General features: G+C 38.5%; 1 protein-coding gene across 1 annotated transcript in view; it reads left to right on the top strand.

Moving 5' to 3' along the window:
- The window catches only part of LOC121422068 (UHRF1-binding protein 1-like), a 61,079-nt gene extending 38,301 nt beyond the window's left edge, over positions 1-22,778 (top strand). The window contains 16 exon segments of the mRNA XM_041616877.1: positions 894-1,088; positions 2,172-2,352; positions 4,090-4,107; positions 5,719-5,805; positions 6,449-7,018; positions 7,276-7,382; positions 8,086-8,172; positions 8,733-10,284; positions 10,748-10,828; positions 11,865-12,116; positions 14,881-15,000; positions 18,830-18,990; positions 20,315-20,443; positions 20,887-20,995; positions 21,480-21,598; positions 21,600-22,778. Of these exon segments, the coding sequence (XP_041472811.1) occupies positions 894-1,088; positions 2,172-2,352; positions 4,090-4,107; positions 5,719-5,805; positions 6,449-7,018; positions 7,276-7,382; positions 8,086-8,172; positions 8,733-10,284; positions 10,748-10,828; positions 11,865-12,116; positions 14,881-15,000; positions 18,830-18,990; positions 20,315-20,443; positions 20,887-20,995; positions 21,480-21,598; positions 21,600-21,803 (3,972 nt within the window). The 3' untranslated portion in view covers positions 21,804-22,778.
- The last annotated feature ends 3,042 nt before the right edge of the window (positions 22,779-25,820 follow it).

The following is a 25,820-nucleotide window of genomic DNA, read 5'->3' on the forward strand; positions in this document are numbered from 1 at the left end:
CAAAACAGTGGAATGATTCACGTTAAACTGACCAAAGATGCAATATTCAGAGGTTGGGCTCTCCCTTTATGCTAATACATGTAGCTTAAGCAAAAAGTAAGGAAAAGCCTTAGAAAAAAATTGCTTTCAAAGCAGTGGAGTGGTTCACTTTTAGACTGACATTAGAATGGAGATTAAACAAAACCAATAACAAAAAAGTATTACACAGCAGATACTACATTAGGAACATCCATCCTGTAACTAATAAATCTGTTTATGATGATAATAATATGCAACATTTAAATGTTTGTAAGCACTGCATACTATCACTCCAGCTTTAGCACAACTATCCTTATCAGGTGCTCAAGCATTGAATGAAAAATTTCCTCCCAGGTACCCATTTAATCTACACCTGGGTATGGAAAGGAGAATGTAGATAAACGTCTATAAATCATCTTTCCTCAGATCTGCATCACAATCAAGGAATGAGTCCTAGATTGCTCTCTAGTGACGTCCAGACTGCAAGTGCTTCTGGAAGACATCCTCTAGGTACTCACTGACTCCCATCATGTTTTATATGCACAGTCTTAATCCTGTCATACAGAAGACCAGAAAGAAGACTTATAATTCCTATGACCTTTGTAACCATTGTAATCCCAGCCATGGCGTAATTTTCCTTCAGCATGAAATTTATCCACATCGTGCTGCACTCGACCCAGGTGAGGTGAGTGGGTACCCGGCAGGATTAATTCCTTGAACGCATGAGCGCTGAAAGGCAGCTCGAGCTAAAGCCGGGGTAATGATAATGATAACAACGCACCTCGGAATAGAATATTTCTAGATAGATGGCGCTATATACATGCCTATTATTATTATGATTATTATTGACCTGTCTATAATCTTTCACTCCTCAGATCTGCATCACGATCAAGAAACGACTCAACGACTGTTCCCTGGTGACATCCAGACTACAAGTGCTTCTGGACGATATCCTCTGGGTTCTCACCGACTCCCAGATCAAGGCCGTCATGCTTCACATGCGCAGTCTCAACCCTGTTATTCAGAAGGCTGCAGCTCAGAGTAAAGTTCATGCCGAGGCAGCAGGAGAGGTATGTGTAGTCCCATCCACTTATTTTCATGTCCTCCGCAAAGAACGCCAGTCGCACCTTTACAAATTGTTTGTCCATTTTCACTTAAGTTGTTTTGACACATGCAGGAATTCACTTTGGGACTGCTTGTAGTCCGCTATTCTTTTGTCTATACTGAAATGAAAAGAGTAGAAGGTAGAAGATAATAGGATACCTGCTGCTGTTTCTTTGGCTTTTGTGAAGTTAGCTAATGATATCTTGCAGGATTTTGATTGAACATAAACTTGGATGTCAACAGTCACTTTCTAAGGGTGCTTCCATGTCTAGTCTATCGGAGGTGACTAAAAGCCGTTGTTCCCATATGAGGAAGAGCCATATGATTTACCATTAAAAAACCTACTTCTCTGTTCCAAAGAATAGGTATTTTTTTTCTCGTGAAGTAATTGACTATAATTAAATGATTCTCTGTTTACTTTATTATTCAATCCATAGATTAGGGTAAATATACCGATATTATTATTATGATTTAAAATTGCCCAAGTCAACACCGATTCCAATACAAAGTTTAAAACTACCTCTGTGAGTGTGACTTGAATGTATGCCCTTCATTGCTAAAAGTATCCTTGGCGAGAGCTGGTGTCTATGTCTATGACATGGGGTTGTTTCACAAAGATTTAAGTCTGTCTTTAGTGTCGCACTTCAATTTCAGTTGCTTGCGGTATACACGTACTTATGTATCACCGAACTGGTCAGATCATGTGCATTGGGTAATCAGACTATGGGGGTGTTGCAAGAAATATTTGCGATCAATCGCAAATATTCTGTTGCAATTTTACAATTGATTAATCACTTGTCACTGTAGCAAATTAGATTACACTCCTTGTTTCATGGAGCAGATTAGCAATCAATCGCAAATTTACAATTATTTGCATGGCATATGCTTGATTTCAAGAACGAAAACAGACTTGCAATTGATCACAAGTTTCTTGCAATGCCCCATATGTGTTTAATAACGTGTTCGTTGGTGTTTAAGCATGACTCTAAGTTACACTTTGTGGAACACCCTCCCCTTCATCTTCATTCCTGACTTGGTGTCTTATCCAGGCTGTGAGCAACCAACACCCCACGGAGGATCCCACCAACAGACCTCAGAATGTCAAAACCTCCAAGGAACTTCAACTGCTCCAGTTCTTTGAGCGCTACGACGTCCCAGAGACATCCTATCACTTCTTCACCAAGAGGGTCGACCTCCACCTCTGTGACGAAATGAATCGACCCGAGATAGGTATGTCTGTGTGAAGTATTGGAACAGTCCATTCACTAGAACGGGGTTTAGGAAGACGCCCAAAGATTTCAACTATCTTTGATAAAATATTTGTTCCTTATGCTCATGGAAGTGCGTGAATAATAAGGAATAAAATTTGACAGACAAAAGGAAAATAAGGGCTTGAATTTTCTGCTTTGCTGCAGTTGAAAAACGAAAAGCTTGATGTCCCCACTAACCAAACTTGCAAATTAATGTGGCCTTCTTTTTTTTCCAATAATTTTGCAACAAATACAGCCCTTTCCCCAATTCACTCGCTGCTGCAATAACATTGTTATGATTTATTTCATTAATTAATGTTTGGTGACATGGTCCATAAACAAGTTTAGCATAGATCTAGCACTTTGAAAGTGCTTTATAGACACAAAGATCCTCCCCTTTTTTTGTTCCTGATGGGACTATGAGGAGTATAGACCTTTATGACATAATATCATAGCGCCCTCCCTCAGACGATATAGGAATATGTGTAGACAGAGTTGTCAGAGATGCGCCAGCTGCAGATCAGCATTGCATGCAAGGCAAAGCCTTTGCCGTGAAGATGGCGGCGTAACGTCAATTTAATAAGATCTATACCAAAGAAGTGGAAGAAAAAGAAAGGACTACATGTAATGTGAGGGAATGAAAACCATTTGTTTATGGTGTAGTTTCTGCAAAAAAAGTCTAGAGTTATTTTTAATGGTTAACATGAGTCTTACTTTAAACTTTTAATATCATGCCAAAAATTTAGAAAATTGTGTGATTAGGAATGAGGCTGTTTCTAATTTGCTTTTACCTTTGATTTCAGTATTTAATCTTGTGGAAACTGTGTAACTAAAATTTCAAACATGTTGCTTTTGAATTTTTTTTATGGATCACCCTGTAATGATTGTTGTTTCAAGAAGTTATTCTTTGCAAGTTATTTTTTTGATTTCACAATATGTTATTGTGGCTGTATAGGTGGTTGGTATCAAATTGCTATCTAACATGCATCAATAGTGTTACAGTGAAAACTAAGTATGAAGAGATCATAGTCCCATCTTGTACAAAGGCTCATTTGGACCGGGCAGAACAAATTCTGGAACATCTTTAATTTTTTATATGGAAATATGTATAGCAAAAGAAAATTTTTAATTACTGTCATTGCTACAGCTGTACATGTTTAAAAAAAAAGAGAACAATATGAATGAATAAAACATGAAAATACACACTGTATTTATGCCAAAAGGCGGTGCTGCACCAGCCCAATTTTGCTCAATCTCGAGATTTTAGCCCGATCGACCCTCTTCACGACCCCATCTCCACCAGCCCAAGAAGAGCAATACGTGCTCTAGCGAGGCATCGATGCATCATGGTGTGACGCTATGAATAAATAATCCCGAGTGTGTTTGCACCTGTTAACTAGCGGGGTAATTTGTAAATAGCTTGGGGTTGCAATATTAGATCAGGATCATTTCCAGATCAGAAATAGCTGCTTATTTGAAAACTCGGGCTGGTGCAGACGGCTCTAAAATATTGGCTCGTACAATTCCCAAACTTGCTACACTTATTTTTTTTTCTGGGTAGCTCTGATGGTCTCCATATCATACTGAATTTTCACTAGTTGGTATTCATCAGTTCATTTCGTTTGGGTTTGGTGCTGGTATACATTTCTTTGTGCCACGACTTTTAAGTCCTTTTGTTTCTCATTTTGTTTTCACCATTCATTTCAACTTCATTCAGACAAGAATGCGGCAAAAGGTATTAAATCACTGCTAATATGATGCATTGTGTTGGCTGATTGTTTTTGTTCTATTTGAGTTGGTTTTGTATCCCTCTTCTTTTACTAATATAGAAATAATCTCCCACTTTCATTGTCCATTTTGAAAGTAATCACAGAAATCAATACCCTCCAAGAAACTAATTTTTGGTACACTTTATGTCAAAATATTTCCAGTTAAAGACTAGCATGGTGTGCATGAATAATAATGTCAATTTCTTTGGGGATTTTTTTAAACGTGCATCTACATGTATGTACCGATTGCGTATCTCCCTAAAGGTGCTAGATTTCAATATGAAAAGGCATTTGTCAAGAATGACTTTTGACTGAATAAATAGGAATTAGAAAGTGGATAATAAAGAACTAGAACTGAATTTAAAAAAAAATCCCAAATGAAGACACGTTCCATAGTCTGTTTTTATACTTTATGAAAGAGGAGAATACTAGAATTTCAATCCTAAATGTTTTGGTTTTATGAAACTCATTCACCATTAGGTGGAAACTTCTTGGCCCGAATTCATAAAGGTGATTTTGGACACCCATGGTTGAATCCTTGGTTTATGCAGATTTCCTATATAAATTTCGCTTAATTTAGCGCGTATCTGGCGCGTGTATAAAATCCAATGCTGATGCACTCTTGTCACAGTGCGCTAATTTGACGCCTGTTACCATGGTTAGATACGCTATTTTATTCATGAGTCCACTGTTTTGAATCAATGAGTCCACACTTTAAACAGTGGACTCATGAATAAAATAGCATACTTAACCATGGTAACAGGTGTCGATTTGGCGCACTGTGAGAAAAGCGCGCATCAGAATTGGACATTTTTTATACACGTGCCCAAGACGCGCTAAATTAAGCGTAATTCATACAGGAAATCTGCCTAAACAATGGATTCAACCGTGGGTTTTTAAAACCACCTTTGTGACTTTGGATCATTTTGTTTGGTTTTGTGTTTATTGTGCAAGTGATCATTGCTGTATGTGAACCGACCCTATGCATTCTGTAATATTTAATTGACAGTAAAGTTTTATGTGAACATACCCTCTTGCTTGAATTAAGAATATGCATTATGGATAAAATAACTGCATGCGAACTTGGTTTTAAGCAAGGATAGCATCAAAAATGGCACTAAACAAAAATAAAAAAGAGACATTGAGCACATGTACATTTAAATTGCTTGTTGCAAAACAATGTTTGCATGTTTATATCATTAACCATTCATAGTGCTCCTTCCAGAAAATGCACTGCACATCTGATCACAATCACTTCATGATTATAATTGTTTGCACAAATATGCATTTCTTTGTTTTTGCACTTTAGTCTTCTTAAAACATGTATTGTACAGTATACTGTTCTGGTAAATACTAATATGACTTGAGAAGTACTAGTATTAGAGAATAGATAAGATATATTCTACTTTAGTAAGGTATAGTTTTATTGGAAGATTGATAAAGAAAAATGATTAAATCTTTCGCTTTCTCTGCACCTGTGAATCTTGCAAGCAATGGAATTCGTCAATATTTACTATTTACTCAGTATTTCTTTTTTTTAGCTGAATAACTCTTTTATTTGTTTCATATCAATTTAGAATCATTCAAAAGGAGAATAGAGGGAGGAGCAATGCAGATCTCATTTTCTGGTGTTTCATTTGACTACTATCCCTACCATATAGCAAGTAAGTATAAAAAATATGTCACTTGATTATTTTGGATTTAGAATGCCTTCAGCTTTATCCGTGTTTTCATGATCATTATAGTTGTCATCATTATTTTAATCACCATCATCATCATTACCTTCGTCTTCATTATGATCTTCTTTTTTGTCATCCTTCTGTTCATCTTCATCATCATCATCATTGCAATTATCACCATCACTATCACCATCATTATCATCATCATCATCATCATGATCATTACCTCCACCACCATCATCGTAATCATCACTATCATCATCATCATAATCATCACTATCATCATCATCATCACCACCACCACCATCATCATCATCATCATCATCATCTTCATCATTATCATCATCATCATCATCATCATCACCATCATCATCATCATCACTATCCTGATCGTCATCATTATCATCATCATTATCACCATCGTCATCAATATATTCATCATCATCAACATCCTATTCATCATTGCTATACTGTATAAGTGTTTATAAGAACTGTCACAGTATATTTATTTTTCCAAGGATTGTGTTTGTATCCCAGAAGTGAATATCATCTCTTGTGTATTTGCCCCTTTTTCTGCTGCATCAATAGAAATTGTATTATTCCTCTATCATTCTTAATTGCCACGCAGGTAGTTCTCGGACACACTGGCAGTACTTTGATGATGCAATGAGTCTCTCAGATAAATGGATACACACCATCCTAGCCCACTTCAAGCAACAGTACGCCATGGCCCGCAACGAACTTAAGAAAAGAACTGCCCCGCCCACTCATCCGGCCACGCCCCCACCCCATGTACACACAAAACAGACCACGCCCCCTGCTCGCCCTGCCACACCCCCAAACAGGACTCAATCGCAAGTTGGCAGGGAGCGAGCCTCGAGCGCCAGCCACGGCCGTCCGCCGGGGCGCCCTGGGGGCACAGCCGCCCCACCCCAAGGTCATCCCCGATCGGGTGCTGTGTCTGGTCAGTCAATGCGGACATCGGTCAAGCTCATGTCCAGCTGCCTGGTGTTCCGAATACGAGCGTTGCAGCTGAGCAACGTGGCCACGTCGGACCGGGGTGCGAACAACGAGGAAAACCTGCGCAATAATCTTTTCTTGATGTCAGACAAGAAGACATTCCACTTGCCTCCTGAGATACCGTCCATACATGTAGAATACATGTCTTTCTACTTCCCTAATGAACTTGACTTCCCAGGTTAGTTTGACCTTTGCCCTCACTAATTCCTACATGTACAAATTACCAAGTTCACCGCAACAGAAAGTTGATTTTGATAAGTAGAGAGAAATCAAACAAGCATGACCCTAAGAATTTCACCAAAATTTAATGAACATAAGAAAGTTTTGATGTTTTAAACTTTTGCTTTCCTGTGTAGTAGGCACTAAAGAAACCAGTAATGTCACATATGATTTGTAAAAAAATTATGATATATGCTCTTTGTTTTATTTCATCAGTGCCAGCTCCTGTGATCTATGCTCAGATTAACCCTATGCAGCTCAGACTGGACAATACTACTATGCTATGGCTCAACCAGTTTGCTTTCAATGTTATGCAGACATTAGTAAGTAATATCTTATCCAGATATTAATATAAAAATAATGGCTGCTCATGAGAAGGATGATAAATTATCATTCAAGGATCCCGTCTTACAAAGAGTTACGATTGACCCAATCAATCACAACTGTACGGAAATCCATCCATACCATATTTTTTTCTACAAGAAATTCTTAATCTCATTTAGTAAACAAAGAGAATCACACTGAATCTTCAAGAGAACTATGAATATGCATCATATCTAGAAAATATGTTGAACAAACCCGTATTTTATATGTTGAAGTTGCTGGCCTTCCATAGTTTGATTGATTCAATCAATGGCAACTCTTTGTAAGATTGGGGGCCCTGAGGTGCTTTTCATGCCGGCCCCTCCTATCACTCCGAGCCTTTTCCGAAGGGTGGTAGAAGGGCGAGGTATGAGAAGCGCCAAGAAGGTGATCATTTCCATTGTCATCCGAATACAGAGCAGTCATTTGTTTTATATACCTCATCCAGAACTGCCAACCAATAGGATTTTATTTTTTGTGTGAGATTTTTGCATGAGAATAGGACAGGATTTATCTCAATTTTAACTAGGAGATGGACTAAGGTTCTTTTATTCATATACGCCATTGATCAAGGATATATACTTGCAACACCCCATAACATTAATGAATGTTATGATTGTTTCTCATTGTCTAAACACTTTACACTCCTTTTACCTCCAACAGCCTGAAATAGAGGAAATAGCTCCAGCCTCCCAGATTAGCACAGGACAGGACCACATTGATATCAGAATAGATGCTCTTATGCAGAAGGTAGACCACTTTCTGTTTTTTTTTAATAGAGTTGAATCTAGAATGTTTTAGAAACGACAGAAATTAAACTTTTATGTTCAACTGAATTTGTGGCATCGAATTCTATTATTTTGAAACTTGGTGAATGCGTAAGATTGTGAATATCCTTTAAAGTTTCATATCGCATCAAGTAATTTGTATTTCAATCTGTAGTTTAATATTTGCATGTGGGCTTAGGATCTTTTAGATTATCTAAATTTCATGAAACAATTTGTCAGTGACTTTGGCTGACTATTATTTCAAGGCAACTTGTCACGTCTCTCTGGAGGAATCCCGCTATGAAGGTATTACACATCTTTTCATTGCAGCTCCTGTGCAGCCCTAATACCTTGGTCACATTTGCTCTACAGCGGCCATACGGCGAGTCGAAAACAGCCGTTTTCACATTTTATGTACGAGCTACATAGGGGTGCTTTGTATAAAATGAATAAAACGGCCGTTTTCGACTCACTTTACGGCCGCCGTAGAGTAAATGTGACCATGGTATAACTTACGAACTGTTCTTGTCTTTTGGTATTCAGGTACTGGTTCCTGTCCCTGACCCTGTGGCCAACCAACCTGACAGGCCCAAGATCCTCCAGGTCCAAGTCTCACAAGTAACGGCAACCAACTGCCGGGTTGGGACTAACTCCTCCAGACCGGACCTGTCCAAAGTCCTGCAAAAGTTCCAGGGAGTCCAACTCTTTCATTCTTCGTCGTTCCCAGGAAAAAAGACGGATCTGGAGACCTTGCCAGCGCAGTTCTGGAAGCACGCTTATGAACCCAACTTCCTCCTGCCTCCAGAGATGCAGGAGGATAGGAAGGATGGTTCTGTTCACAAGAATGGGACACCGCCTCAGCTAAGGGACGGGTTAGAACACCCCAAACAGCTTCAGGATGTGAAGATGACGACGTATACCTTCAGACCGAATGCAGCTGATGATGTCTGGGGCATCAAGGTTGATCAGATCTGGGCGGACTTTGTTGGAGTGCCCAGCTCCCCGGACAGGCCAGTACCATTCATCCAGCCTCTGCCGCTCAGCCTATGGATGTGCTCAGCCAATAGCAATACAGCATTACAATCACATGACCATATATCTGGGAGTAGCCCATCTCTTGCCAATATGCACATGGTTGTAGACACGCCCTCGTTTGTGGACATCACCATCAACCACTATCAGCTTCTGTTCCTTCTTAGACTCCAGCAATCCTTGCAAGTCCTCTCCTCAAACATGGAACTTGACCAAAACCTTTTCGCCAAAGATGAACCTCAGGAGGCGATGCCCGCCGTCGCCAGTCGTGTGATCTCCGTAGTCTTCCCCAGTATCCATTTAACCCTGCTCGGACCCCCATCGTCGGGTACCGACAAACAGGAGGATGAGACAACGTCGGTCAGTGATGTAACCAAGGATGATGGGAAGGTAGAGGAAAGTAGTCAGGAAGCAGAAGCCGATGGTGGTGGTAGCGTAGAAGAATTGACAAATATTCAGAAGACAGAACTGTCAGATTTAGATCAGAGTAGCTCTGAGGTTGTTACAGACTCATCGTCGCCTATGTCGGACTTGGTTGATCTTGAAAGTGACGTTAAGAATGGTATATGCAATAGTGTTGTGAATGGAAATGGTGTTCATGTTATGGATCGTAGTGACATAAAGGCATTGAACCTTGGACCACCTGGTGCAGTGGTTATCACTGATGCAACACCCAATGGCAATGGTCACACGTCCTTTCTCAATAGCAATGAACCGGTAACGATCAATGTGACTTCACATCCTTTGGGCAATCCTCAAGGACAAGCACCTAGGAAGAACAACTCCGCCTCAGACCTGACCCAATCAGGGAGCGTATCCTCAGAGACAAGCGGTGGCTCTTTGTCCAACTTCTCCGGAGGCATCCCCAAGAGCAACAGCCAGAACTCCATCACCATGCAGATGAATGCGCTCATGTCGGCCAGCTCTATGGCATCATTGGACGAGCAAGGAATGGACTTTGAGACAATATCAGTGAGCAGTGATTCCAGTGAAGGGTTCACGATGGTTCCTCAAGGCTCGAGACCCGGAAGCACTGCGGATATCGAGTCAGAGAGTGGTTTAGGTGAGAGACCAGTATCACTAAGGGCATTAGTTAGGATTAAGCACATGAGGTACCTTTGGAACAGTTCCAGTAAGGGCATTTGGGCTATTTCAAAGGTGACAAGTGTGTATAATTATTCTAATGCCTGAACAAAATGATGTGTATTATATTTTTATAAGGTAGTGATGTGGATCCTTGTCATTTGATAAACCATCCTCATCTCAAAACCATGATAGGTCAATACTTGTCATAAGTACAAGTCATCAGCAATTTTTTTCTTTGAACTTGAATGACTGGTCATGTTATACATTTCAACCAATCATTTGATTAGGATCCAATTCACCATTATATGATCCCAACTATCAACCACCTGTTTGACTGATGCATATATACTGATAACTTTTTTGCAGATTTGTTCGCAGGAGAATAGCGAGTACCTATTATCTATGTCTCCAGCTTGTTTCATTTCTCATTGTTGTTCCAGGGAGCGAGTTTTCGCAGTCCTTGACAACCCAAGATGGACATCAGAGCAGCGTTCTTACCTCATCGCCTAACCCTTTACCAGGTGTGTATTATCTGGGCCCTTTTGCATCATAGTTGCTCTTATAGTAACTTATCATATCGCAATGGTAACTACCATGGTAACAATGTCAGAAGCCACTCAAAATCAAGGATTCCATGGTGGTTGCTGTTGTTGTATCTGCACCCATTTTGTCTGCTTTCCGTTTGGTCTCGTCCCACGTGGTGTAATCTTACTTTGTCTGAAAGCCATCATCTACTAACCATTTTAATGGTCTAATTGCCATTTAGCCGATTTACCATATGGCTCTCTCCATGCCCTCTAATATCTGCTTGGTCTAAAACCATTTAATCTGGATGGTTAGACGAACTGTTTATGAAGCAAAATGTCATTTGACAAATGATGGATAATAAGTAGACAGTGGAAAATACACCAAATAGGCATTAGAGTAAGCGGGTATTAGTCCAAGTGTAGAGTAGACCAAACAGCAATTAGACCAAATTGATAGTAGAAATTGTGTTTAGTCCATGTGGTATTAGACTATCTGGGAAGTGGACCAACTACTTGTAGACCAAGTGAATAGAAGCCTTAGAAATCATGTTCTTGACTGTTCCAACCTTGGATCAACCTCTACTGGTACAGTTGCAATGCAAACAGCCTTTTGAAAAAGATATTTTTAATCATTCTTCCAAGGTTCAATGACCAACTGTTAATGGTAGCACTGATGATCAAGACACTGCTTAGGACAAACCCAAGGTGGATGTGTCCATAACCTTTGTAAGGTCTCCTTGATGAGTGTTTACCTTTTCGAAACGTTGACATTGAAGGTTTCAACAGCCTATTGACGAAATATGGAATGCAAACAGTCTTAAAAATCATTATCTTGATCATCCCACCTAGGATCAACGTCCATTGTTGACAGTAGCATCGAAGATCTAGTCCCCGTTGAGGAGAAACCCAAGGTGGACGACTTTGCTGGATGCATCCATACGCTACGTCAGGTCTCAGTCATGACCTTTGACCTTTGTTTATATTTTGATACAAGGATTTAAAAAATCATTTTCTTGATCATCCCACCTAGGATCAACGTCCACTGTTGACAGTAGCACTGATGATCTAGTCCCCACCGAGGAGAAACCCAAGGTGGATGACTTTGCTGGATGCATCCATAAGCTACGTCAGGTCTCAGTCATGACCTTTGACCTTCACGGGGTCAGTGCAGTGGTTCAGATGTGCCACAAGGACATGGCGGTTAGGGCAACCGTCTTGGATATCGACAAGGAGGAAAAGGGCAACGAGAGCTTCACTAAATACATGAATAGATTAGACTCAGGTATGGTAGCTATAACGTTCTTTATGATGCATGCTTATATACAGTGATTTCATTTAGGGTGCCAACCTGTTTATAAAGACCATTTGTCCATAGCAGCAACATTTTTTCCTTGAAAATTTGAAGGTCTCAATTCCAAAGGTCCAACATCAACTTTCAATGGAATTTGAGGTATTCATTATTTAGGTGTATAAACCAGGGAGAAAAAATGATAATTATTTTTCTCTGGGGCTATTCTTTAAGATCACCAATGCAATGTTGCTACATCGTATTAGTTTACTTTGGACACTGGGGATTTTAGGGACTCTTTAATATATCCAGGGATTTTTAGGGGTTCTTGGGGGGTATATTCGCCCCATGCCTTGTGTAATTTTTGTTTCCCTAGTGTAAACGTTTGAACAAAAGTTTTTCCCTAATGTTATAGAGAGAGGAACCAATGCTTAAGTTATATCAATTGCCATAAATGCATTTACAATTCCAATGAAAATGAATTCAGTGTTTATATACAAGTGGCCTTTGTGGATAGGTTCTTATGCATGTAAATCACATTCCAAAGGGGAATACTTCTGTCCTGTGACAAAAGGTAGCAACTCTTTTGATTTTTTTAATGTTTTATTTTTATAAAACTGACCCTTTTTCTGGATTCAGGATATTTTCTGTATGTTCTACTTGATGGTAAAGGAATTGGAATCACATCGCCCCAAATTTCTGAAATTTAGATGTTTCAAAAGCAAGTAATTCTTTATATTTCCACACAAAACAAATTACAATGATCTGTTTTCCTCATTTACTAAGAAACTCATTGCACAGAGTTGCTTCCTTTGGCATAGGATGCCAGAATATTGCTCAAGGGAAGCAAAACTTACAGTCTTTTTTAGGTGGTTGTGCCATGCAGTTCTTACGAATGTGTTTGATAATTGGATTTAAACTGTTATTATCATTGTTTTTGTCATTATACTTGTCATATTTGAATTTTCCTTTCTTTTGTGTTTTCTGTTATCATCTTCCATTTTAAATGTGTGTCTGTCTCGTAGCTGTAACATCTAGTTTTACGAAAATTCACTTTTAGATTAATGTTTACGTATTGGTAAACATTGGCACTGGGGGGCTACTTTGGCCTGACTGCTATTAAAGAAACAAAAGTGCTTACTAAAGCAATCAGTGAACTGACAGTTGGAGGTCCTTTTTGAAGGACCTGGGAGCATTTCATGAAAGAAATTGTTGGACATTTAATCCTACATGTCTTTTTTTATCTGACATTTTCCATAGTAACAGTGCTTCTCGGTCGATCAAAACCCAGGAAGTTGTCAGATATATGAACTTTTTGGACAAAAAATGTTGATGAAATGCTCTCCAGGTAATGAGGAATAATGCCTTACTAAAGCGTACAAGTGGTGAAAGTGGTTGCGCTAGTAGATACCAAGGGGCAATTCCATAAAATGATCAACCTTTTTGTACGTCCGACCCCCATTTTTCTCAAGCCTTACCTCACTTCATAAACTGACCAAGTCATGGTCCCTTGAGAACAGTACAGACTGTCAAAAGAACCAGAAATCAGAGACAGAAAATTTCATGAATGCTACACATACTGTAGGAGGTCAGATGTATGGAATTGCCCAAAGATTACGTACATAGGAAGTAGTGATTATGTATTTTATGGCTGCAAGTTTATCCCGCCCCCCCCCAAAAAAAAAAAAAAAAGAAGGGATAAATAAAAATAAATGAATGAAAATAAATGAATGAGTGAATGAATGAATGAATAAATAAAACAAATTTAATGAATGAGAAAAATATGAAAAAATGTATTCTAATAATAATGATAACATCTTGGGGTTCTCTGATGTATATCATATGTAGTAAAAGCAAGTGTCAATACATTTATAAATACCCAGATATTGTTCATTTCCTTCTCAATATTGCAAATCATCTTTTTGACCATCAGTTCTGTAATCTCAGACTATCATCTCTGTAATATATTCCATATGACGTTGTTGTTTTCATGTTTCACATTGTTGTTGATATTTTGCCCACACCCCAATGCCGGATGTATTTAATACTGAGGTTTTATCGTATCTGCATAATTATACAAATGAAGTTGGCTAGATATTAATCTTTTTTTCAGGTTTCAGGATTACTATAGGTTTCATGAGGTGCAATTTTAAATCATTGTGACCTTGTTCATTCACATCTGGTACTGGCCGCACAAAAATGTTAACAGAGGACCTGTTACAACTGGTAATGTTGTGGCATTGCCTAACCTCTTATTACATCTTGGATAAAAATGTTTTTACAATGTATATTACAATCCAAAAGATGTGACAGGTCCTACTGTTTGTACTCTGTTAGTGCTAATTACGTTTTTTTTTTAAGTATTGGCCTTCAACACTTCATTAATAATGAAAACAATAAAATCTAAAGCATAATTATACACATAATTACACACATTGTTTTTAAGTGCTAGAAGCATTAACAAAATATAACTTAGTGCTGTAATCACATAATTATGTTTTCCTTCATGTAATTGCTTTTTTCTTCCAAGATGGCGGGGGGGGGGGGAGACATGTCAAAATCATCACTTCCTGCTTCTACTTTTGAAATACATGAAACATTTACAGTCTGGTGAAGGATCATCAGTCTTCCATAACTAAATATCTTGCCAAAAGTCTTTGCACCCCTAATATATATATTGTGAACCCTGTATTGTATGTTATGTATTGTGTTCACATCGTTCTTTCACCCTTTCATTTCTGCCCCTACATTTTCAAAGTCCACGCCACCCTGACTGCATGCATAACACAAGCATGCGTAGAAGAAAAACTAATGTACTTTACGTGCACGCGGGATGCTGTACGTTTTCTCTACAATTTGCCTGCTAGTACCGATAACGGTAAGCGTTCTTTAGCTACACCGTCTTTAACGCCCTTTCTTATCACCCTTTTTAAATGTCATTTCTTTAACACCTTCTTTTACAAAATGTACTAGCATTTCTCAACACTTTCTTCACTTTCTCCTAAAAATTCTTATTCCTCGTACAGCACATAATACTTTTTATTTAGTGCCAAGATTATTTGAGCATTTCAACCTTTAAGGAACACCGGTGATCTTTTTACACCCAATCAAGTAATATTTTCTTCTTTCTTTTTCTATATATGGGTTCTTTTTTGCATCGTTTAAAGGGGAAGTTCACCTTGAAAAAAACTTTGTTGTAAAAATACCAGAAAAAATAATAAAAAATATTGGTGAAGGTTTGAGGAAAATCCGTTAAAGAGTAAGAAAGTTATTGGAGTTCAAAGTTTTGGATTTGTGACGTCATAAACGAGCAGCTGCCCCATTTGTTATGTAATATAAAATGCATGAATTTCAAATTTTGTATGGTTCCTGATGATTTAATTTTTGTTTTCTATTCATGATCGGGTGTGAAATGATTTGTCTATTGATATACAAAAGGTACAGTGAAAACCATTATCAGTTTTCTGAGAAAATGACATTTCATTGATTTTTAACCATTCACTATGTAGGAATGCTGCTCGCATATGACGTCACAAATCAAATCATTGAAATTCTAATAACTTTTTAATTATTTGATGAATTTATCTCAAACCTTCGGCAATATTTTTTATTATTTTTTCTGCTATTTTTACGATAAACTTTTTGTCAGGGTGAACTTCCCCTTTAACAACATTGTATAAAAGCCTTAGGTTCATCCATGCATTCCACCCTTGGTTTGCTCAGTTTGCTTTTAGCGTCATCTTAAAAAACCCCACACATTTCTTTATCTCTCTCACACACAGCATTTCTATGCCTTTATTTTACCTGGGTAGCGTTTTATGAAATGACTTGTTCAAATGTTATCCTTTCGAGTCTGTTTTTAATCTGACTCCCGTGCTACTCAGCCAATCAAGACCAAGGAAAGATGTCAGATCTTGGGCCTGTTACAGAACGAGTTGCGTTTAAAACCTAAGTCAAAATATCAAGCACAAGTCCCGAATACGGGTGCTTCATCGGCTGAAAATCAAGTTGCGCAAGATTTTTTGAGTTGCGTTTAATCTCAACTCTCCCTGCAACGGGCCACTTGTCAATGTTCACATGTTGATAAAACACTCCCAGACCGTGTATCATTCTAGCAACATCTAGATAGACTCATAGGCCCATATTCTGAACTCAGGTTTAATGTTGTGGTTTAAGTATGGATAGCCAATTGTTACATAAATCACTGACAGCAGAGATATCATATTTCAGCTATTTGGCTTTCAAATCATTCATAATTATCTAGGAAGTATAAATAGATAATTGTCTTCACCATCGATGAATCAGGAAAGAGCACAGTAAACATAAGAAACATGAAAATTTTGACACTTTTGGCTTCCCATAATTTTAGCACATACCGGTAGTTAGACCATGGTCTAAGTTAAACCTGACTTCAGAATACGGGCCATAAATTCTGCATATTGTTGGGGGAAAGGGTCTCCACCTACTGACAACTTGGCATGGAAGTCACTAATGCTTAGAGGTGGTGATGGTAGATGTCCCCTCTCTCCTTCATGTATGGGTCATTTTTCATCAAACTAATCATTTATGCTAGAGAGCTATGACTCATCAAGGTGTGTTTCGCAAAGGGTAAAGCCTGGCCTTAAGTCATGCTTAGGTACCAACACATATATTCAACACATCGATTAATGATAAAAAATGCTGTGCAGAGCACTTTCAATGAGCACGATCTGAAGTTCTGAACAATCCTTGATGTGTTTCACTCGACTGGGAATTGAAGTGTGAATTTTAATCACACTTAATCTTTGTGAAACAGCCTTAAGATTTCAGTCCATAAGAAATCACAAGCATGGCAGGGAGGCATTTGATGAAAGATAATTTTCAGTGAATTTCACTTACTAATTTTGCTTTCAACCAATCAGATGCATGGATTAATGGTAGCTTATAACATCTGTCGCGGAAATAGCTGCCAAAGCTTTTCATGAAACACTCACTCGCCGATTTTAGCTTATTGAACCTGAGGGGTGTTTCACAAAAATTTAAGTATGACTTAGGTCGCACTTAAATGTCGACGCGTACAAGATATGCAACGCGCAATCTTATTGATCAATACGCAGTAGTGCGCGTCCTCTTGGCATGATCTGACCAATGCTGTCATGCCTTTTTTATACTGCGCGCAACTAGGCATTTAAGTGCGACTCTAAGTCATACTTAAATCTTTGTGAAACACCCCCCTGGTCTTATAATGGGACTTGCATTTGATCAAAATGTTTCTTCCAACAGGCCACCTACATCATCTAAGATCTTTCATTGCTGGTGCTCTTTTTTTAATAGATAAAACATATCATTTGTAAAGTTAGGGTGCTTATACATTTTACATAGTGGTATTCATAAAGACATGATTTGCCTGTATTACATGTAATGTCAGTTAAAGAGGCTCCTCTTGATTTTTCACTTCAGTATTTTTTCTGGAGGCGGTTGGCTTTGTAGGCTATAAAAATAAAAATGACAAATTTTCTTCAAATTTTTCAAGCTTTGTACATTTGATTTTTTTTGCATGAATTGGATGGTAATGACAAGCTAATCTGTTTAAATTTGAATGTTTTTAGCTCTATTCTTGTCATGTTTTTATTTCCACACTTTATCTGGTGCATGTGCGGGATCATTCATTTGAAATGAAATTTCCTTTAACTTTGTTAAGATGTATGTTTCGGTGCTCATTAGGTTTTGTTTATTTGTTGTTTTCCCCCTCCAGCTACACTGTATAAATGTCATTTGCCCTTTAAAAAATATTCATTTGGAGAGCATTTCATGAAAAGTGTTGTCAGTGATTTTTCACACAATGGATGTTACAAGCTACTGCAAATCCTTGCATCTGATTGGTTAAGAGCAAATTAGTCAGTGAAAGTCACCGATGAAACGTTTCATGAAATGCTTCCCATATCCTCTAATACTGATCGGTTTGTTTCTTGAAATTTGCATGTGTTATAGGTGGAGGAAGAACCAATAACTTTTAATCTCTACATTATTTTTGTCTTTAATGTAAAGTGGAAACAAGAAAGAAGAGAGAGTGAGAGATAGGTAGTCAAACAGATATAGACAGAGTGAAAGAGAAAAATGTTTTGTTCTTTTCAAAAGCTTTTACAGTATCATACTATGTAGAAAGAAAGTAGCTTAATGAAAATGTTGAAAGAGGACAATCTTATGATAAAAAAAAGAACACATGTTTCTCTTCTTCTTTGGTGACTTTTTGTGGAATATGTATACATAAAAATGGAAATGAACAATAATAATATGCAACATGCTATTGCACATAATGCAATGTTTCTAAGCACTGCATGCAAATATTATCCCCAACTTTCTCATGGCTACCTAGTCCAGATTGAACCTTGTTGTTTGGAAGTGCCCTTTCCCAAAGCTAACATAGAGGGCACATGACTCCCAATCTCTCATCAGCGTCAATCCACTGATCTTGTTGGGAGGGAATATTAGTGGATTGGCGCTGATTAGAGGTTGGGAGTCATGTGCCCTCTATGTAAGCTTTGGGAAAAGGCACTTCCAAACAACAAGGTCCAATCTGGACTAATGGCTACCCTGATTGGGTTGCTCAAGCATTCAAGGAATTCATTCCTTCCTTCTTACCAAACACCCAATTTACTACACCTGGGTGGAGAGTGGCCGATGTAGATCAAATGCCTTTCACGTTTAAAATGTTATTGTTCTTTTAGGTGACTATCAGCGAGAGAGTGTAAAGCAGAGGAAAGGAAAGGAAGAAGAGGAAGAAAAGACGGCGGTAAAACCAGCCAAGGCATTGATGCGGTTTACTTCCGGGCCTTTGGCAGAGAAGCTGTGTGAGAAAGCAGGAGAGAGGGGTTACCTGCAACTACAGGTAAAATATCAAACTGTGAGGTGACTTGTCAGAAGTTGCACCTTGTCCAGGGAAATAATTACCCAGGGACTGGAGTTGATTTAGCCCCCAAAATACCAAAAAAAAAAGATTTTTGAGTATTTTGGGGGCTAAATTAACTAAAATGGAACCCTTGAGATCCCCATTCAGTGCAATATTAAATCCTATCCATTGTTGCAGTTTTAGGCAATAAGTTGTGAAAAGTAGCCCCCAAAATTTAAAAAAAAAACATTTTTTTTTGCCTGGGCCCCTTTGCATAAAAGTTACTCTTATGGTAACTTTGCCATCCAATGGTAACTACCATGGTAACAGTGATCAACAGCCAATCAGAATCAAGGATTCTATGCAAGTTGCCATTCCTTGGCAAAGTTACCATAACTTCTATGCACCGGGACCCAGGTCTTGCCGCGTCTTGTCAAGAGCCGAGTCTTTCCCGCGGTAATCCTCCAAGCAGCATTTCATTACCAATTGTCGTATTTCATCATAGAACGATGGGAAATACAGAAAATCCACCGTGAAAAGACTCATAGTACCTTTACAGAGCTGCCAAGTAGTACGGATTTTCTGTATTTAGTACTGAAAAATGAGAAGAATACTGATGGTTTCATGAATCAGAAATCAGAATACTGATTTCTCACGTTTCAGTTTTATATGTTTTCCTATGGTATTTCTTTGAAAATACTGATTTCCTTGCCACAATACTGATTTTCAGCTTTCAAAATACTGAAATGTTCTTGTTCAGGTTGGCAGCTCTGCCTTTATAGCAGGATTTCCAGTTCAAATACACGCTGCAGACTTCTAACAAGGTAGTACCTAAATTTGCAAACAGGAGAGCAAAATAGTTGGTAGTTTTCACCAACTATTTGTTATAAGCTACCGGTATCCTTGCATCTGATTGGCTCAGAGAAAAAGTGCCCCATGTAACACAAGAACCAAACCGATTGATTTCTTTATTTGATTGTACTTAATTATCAGTGCACTTTAACATGATGATGATGATGGTAATGATGATTACAACGATGAAGATGATTATGGTGATGATGATGATTATGATGAGGATGATGAGGACGATGATGCTGACAATGATGACGGCAATGATGATGATAATGATCTAATGATAAATGGCAACATAATTGTAGCAATGAAGTTAGTAACATAATATAATATTTCATTTAATACTGATGTATTGTAACATTTTAAAAAAATCTTCATCATCATCATCCTCAACATAATACCCATGTGCTAAAACTCAAATACTTTTCATTAAGGTGAATCGTCATATACATTTTTTTTTACTAATTTGCAGTTGAGTGATGTAGATCTGAATTTCCTCAAGTCATCGCTGACCAACCTGAGCTCCCTGGTCCAAGATGAGCTGGACTCTCAGCCCATGCCACTGGACATCACAGTATTCAACACAGCTGTTACATTACAGGTTAGTTCACTCTGCTTGCTTACCCCGCCTTTAGGCCAGCGGCACCATGACATTCTGATCAAACAAATTGGTTGGTTCACCCCTCCTGACATTTGTCTGATCAGAAAATTCTAGGACCAATCCTCTAGATACAGCTGGCTGTATGTCTTCTGTAGATTTGCTTTTTAGAACTCCACACACAAATTGGTGAATGGATCGCTAACACCTTGTCTTACAAAGAGATGCTATAGATTTAAATCTAAATTTCACATTTGTACAGTTGAGAGATGAATTTTACAACTATCACATTTTGAGTTTTGAATCTATTGCAACTCTTTTGGCTCTGGAGTAAGATTGAAACTCATTCTTTTGTTTGAAAGTTTATATTTGTATGGATTTGTACCAAAATTGTTTGCAGAAAGTCACTTTTGATAAAAGAAAGATTTTCATGATTATTTTTTCAGGACGATTCACCTCTGGTCTACCCTGATACTGTTTCAAGCCCTCCTCTTCAACTGAGAATACCATCAGTCAGAGTACATCGGTCTCCAGATGGCGCTTTCCATGTCAAAGGTAACAATTTCATTGTTCACGACCAAAGTGTGTCTGCATATTCAACACAGTAAGACACCTTTTGTCCCAAGACATGTTCATATATATATTTCTTCCTGGATATGTGATTTTCATGTTAAGATCATAATCATAGGGTTGTTAGTCAAGGTGGGCAGCTCTTGCTACAAGGAAAATTATAAAAATCAACTATGATTTCATTCTGACTCGCCTTGTAATCAGAGGGTCGTGTGTTCGAATCCCACCATGGCCTAGCGCCCTTTAGCAAAGCGTCAATCCACACTTTGCCACTCTCACCCAGGTGCTAATTGGGTATCGGTAAGAAACAACCGTCATTGTGGTTGGTTTAGCAAGTTTGCGCCTAACAGGCTGCTTGGAATGCTATGAATCCAGTGACTGGGTAATAATTGTTAAGAGCTTTGAACAGTCGTAGATTGATATTAAGCGCTTTATAAATGCCAATGAATTATTATTCTCTTTCTATCAGGTATCCATCCCCAAGGCATCAGCTTGAAAGCAACAGAAGACAACGGCCCCACGCCACCAACCACACACCAAGACATAGACACCAACACACCCACACCGTCACAAGACACAGCTGCCATGGCAGACGCTCAACGACGAGAACACCATCCTCCGCAGCCAGATGGCTCATATGAAGGATGCCCTTGCAGTGCTTGAGAGGGAGAGGACGTCGTTGCTGTCAACGCTCGAGCACTTGCAGGAAGAACTGTTGACGGCGGATAGGGAGAGGGATAAACTGAAGGAACATGTGGTGGAGCTTAGTCGGAGAGTCAACCTGGGAAGATGAGAATCCCAGCGGTATTCTTGAGTTCTGGTGAGGTATCTGTGTGTTGATGTGGATCGAGGTGTTCACCAGGGATGCTTTCTACCGTCTACGCACTTCACTATTGGGAGCTGCTGTAGGGAGGGCGGCAGGTTTGAGAATGGTGAGAAAATGGCATCACTTTCCATCAAGTCTTCACTAGGCACTTGTTACAACTGTCCATCCAACGTATAAGTCCGAAACCCCCTGACTGATTCGACGATTCCTGGTCCAAGACCGAGTGAAATTTATATGTTGTGTGTTTGCTATGGAAAAGATAGTTATCGGCAGCATAATCTAGGACCCTGTCGTACAAAGAGTTGTGAATGATATGATCAACCACGACTATGGATGGCCAGCAACGTCACCATCTAAAATGCAAATTTGTTTACAACATTTTCTAGATATGATATACATTCATTCATTCATCGTTCTCTCAAAGATTTGGTGTGTGATTCTCTTTGTTAACTAAGGAGATTGTGCGAATTTCTGGTAGGAAAAATCATAGTATGGAAATTGATTGGATCATTCGTAACTTTTTGTAAGACAGGCCTCGGTGGGTGGGCATAGCCATGTTGTTTCTTTAGAACAAATTGACAGCGCCCACTGTTTGACCGTATGTATTTGAAAGAAATGATTTGCCATGATTTTGGATGGAATTACTTCACCAGAAATCAAGATTACCTATGTGTACTTTGCTATCGATAACCAAAGCAATAAAAACTATGGTAGGGGTGATGAGATAAATTATCATGTACTTTTAGAACAAAATCAAAGATTTTGAGAGATAAATACTATTTATTTAGGCCCTTACAAGTGGGTTTCAAAGCATCTGTTAAGAATGTTTCATCATTAACAGGAATGATGAATAAGCTTTTAGCGCAATAAAGTACTTATTCATATGATCAGTATGTGTATTAAAGTAGAATGAAACGCTGGGAACATTCATAGCTTGTGTGAAAACGGACAAATGAATGAAATTTTGAGAAAAATTGAACAAATAATAAAGTTATGAGCATTACCATTGATGTGAACATCCTCCCATTGGCAAGGGGATGAACATGTGTGATTATTACACTCGTACAACTTCCAAATTGCTTTTCTACATATTTCACTGATATCGTCCAATATACAGTGTATCAAACAATTATTTGTACACCTTTCAAATTGTTACTTCAAAGCAAATTAAATAAAAAGTACTGAAAATTAGACCCAAAAAAGTGACTGCATTGTAGAATATACATGTACCTTTTGAACCTAAGTGAATTTTCCCATAATTATTTCATAATTATACCTTTTTTCATAAAAATATTAATTTTCACCCCCAAACAATTATTTGTACACTTTCCATTTAGAGCCCATTTTCCCTGTTTACAGATCTTAAATTCTAATAAAAGAATGGTTTATCATACAAAGGGGATTAATCTGCCTATTGTTAGAGAGCAGGAATGTCTCCTGGGGTTCCTCGCACATCAAAAGGTCGAAAACTCTTGTATTTTACCATTCAACCCTGGTTAATCCTTATTGATACAGAAACATGCCTGAAATAGCAACATCTTTTGAAGTTATTGTGTACAACTGATTTTCTTTTCCATGGCAGTCCTTTCTATTCCCTCCTGTAGTATCTGTGACCATTTACTACAGTCATTATAAGGGTCAGTTGTAGTTTTTGAACATGGCTAAGACCTGTGAAGTACCAAGAGCCTTGAGGGAAAGGGTTGTGAAATTCCACAAAGATGGAGTTTCTGTACGTAAGATAGCAAGAAGACTTGATATGAAGCATACAACAGTGCAGTATATCATCCAAAAATTCAAGAAGACAGGTAGTGTTGAAAATAAGAAGGGAAGAGGAAGAAAGAGAGCGACATCTTCAAGGACGGACAGGTACATCAAAGAGGTTGTGATGAGAGACCGGAAGTTGTCTGCCAAGCAACTTGTCAAGCAGGTGGAAGCAAGTACAGGCACCAAGGTTTCCACCCAAACAATCAGGAACAGACTGAAAGAACGTGGACTGCATGGCAGGATTCCTCGTAAGAAGCCATTCATCAGTCAGAAGAACAAGATGAAACGCCTGAACTTCGCCAGGGAGCATATTGACAAGCCTGCTAGATTCTGGAAAACGGTGCTTTGGTCTGACGAGTCCAAGTTTAATATGTTCGGTTCAGATGGTCGTCAGCGAGTTTGGCGTACTTCGAAGGAGGCATACAGCCCTAAGTGCTTGAAACCAACTGTCAAGCATGGAGGTGGAAACGTGTTGGTGTGGGGTTGTATGGCTTCTGCTGGCGTAGGCAACCTCTACTTCATTGAGGGAATCATGAATGCTGACCTGTATAAGAGCATCCTTTCACAACAGATGATGCCATCTGCTGCCAAACTGCTTGGACGCCATTTTATTTTCCAACATGATAATGATCCTAAGCACACGGCGAAAGTTGTGACAGCATTTCTGGCCAAGAAGGTATCTGTGCTCAAATGGCCAGCGCAGAGTCCGGATTTGAATCCAATAGAGCATCTCTGGGATGAAATGGAGAGAAATCGCCCATCGACTCCCCCCAGCAACAAAGAAGACCTGAAAGCCACGCTTCAGCAAGCATGGAGCAGCCTGGATCCTGCCGTATGTGAGAAACTGGTTGATAGTATGCCCAGGAGACTGCGTGCCGTTATTGACGCCAAAGGAGGACCCACTAAGTACTAGAAAGAGACTTTAAGTAGAAAAGAACTCAAAGTGTACAAATAATTGTTTTTCCTTAAAAAAATCACATTTTGGGGAAAAATTCTAAAAGTAATAAGAATTGTATGTTTTTACTTTGCTTTGAACAAAGAGGATACATCATTTGTCAAATGTTATCAGTTAATAAATTTATGTTTTCAGTGAAAACTATTTTATCCTTGTTTGAATCGTTGTTTTATGGGTGTACAAATAATTGTTTGATACACTGTACATGTATCTATCTATTTAAACCAAGTTTTGGTAAATTGCCGATTTGTCTATTGCCAACTCATCCACTCATCACATGGTTTAACTTCATTTATGCCATTCCGTCCATCAACATTAAGTCTAACAACCATTTGGTCCAATCATCACTTCGTCTTAATTCTCTTTCATTTTACAAAATTAACACTTAGTCAAATTAGCCCAAATGGTATATAAACTAAATGGCTATTGGACCAACTGGTCATTAGATGAAATAGTGAGTGGACAAAATAGCTATTAGACCGTGTGGATAGTGGAGGAACTGATGGTAGACCAAATGATAAGAGACAAGTTGGTAATTGGACCAGTTGGCATTAGACCAATTGACCATTTTTTCATGGGACGACATGCAATAGTGGTGTCATAAGATTCATCAGCGACAGGGTCTTTGTACTATTATATTTATTAGAACCTGAAAATTTGATGTATTTGGGGTATATTATCAGTGTATGAAGGGGAGAGTTGTAGATGTTGGACATCACAAATCTTGGCTGCATTGCCAAAGGAAGGATCTCCATAGCATATTTTGTGATTTCGACTTTCGAATGCTCGTAACTTTCTTCTGTTTTTGCCATGCCAATTTCACTCAAACTGTCATTGATCGTATTCTATGATCTTTCTGTTTTCATACAAGCCAACTTGTTCCAAGGGTTTTATTCTCCTTTAAAGTTAAATATATATGTGTTGTTATAATTTATGAAGAAATTTCAGTTGAGTGTGCAGACTTGATGGTCACATACATGGCAGTGCTTTGACTCAATTGATGAAGTCAATCTGCATTGGCCAAAACACAAGCTGTAGAAACTAGACAATGGAAGTCTTGTGCTCGATGTACTGCAGCTATGTAGCTGCAAAATTAATGTGATTTTTGTAGTCGTTTTCTTTTTGTTTTGCACAATAACACTGATTTGAAGATAATTACATGGAAGTCCTTTTTGCCAGTTCCATGACATTTTCTCCGGCGACAAATGCTCTGCTGTAAATTCCACACACTAGTAGAATGTCCAACTTCAACCCAGGATTGAACA

Source organism: Lytechinus variegatus, chromosome 9 (assembly GCF_018143015.1).
Source record: "Lytechinus variegatus isolate NC3 chromosome 9, Lvar_3.0, whole genome shotgun sequence".
Classification (NCBI taxonomy): Eukaryota; Metazoa; Echinodermata; class Echinoidea; order Temnopleuroida; family Toxopneustidae; genus Lytechinus; species Lytechinus variegatus.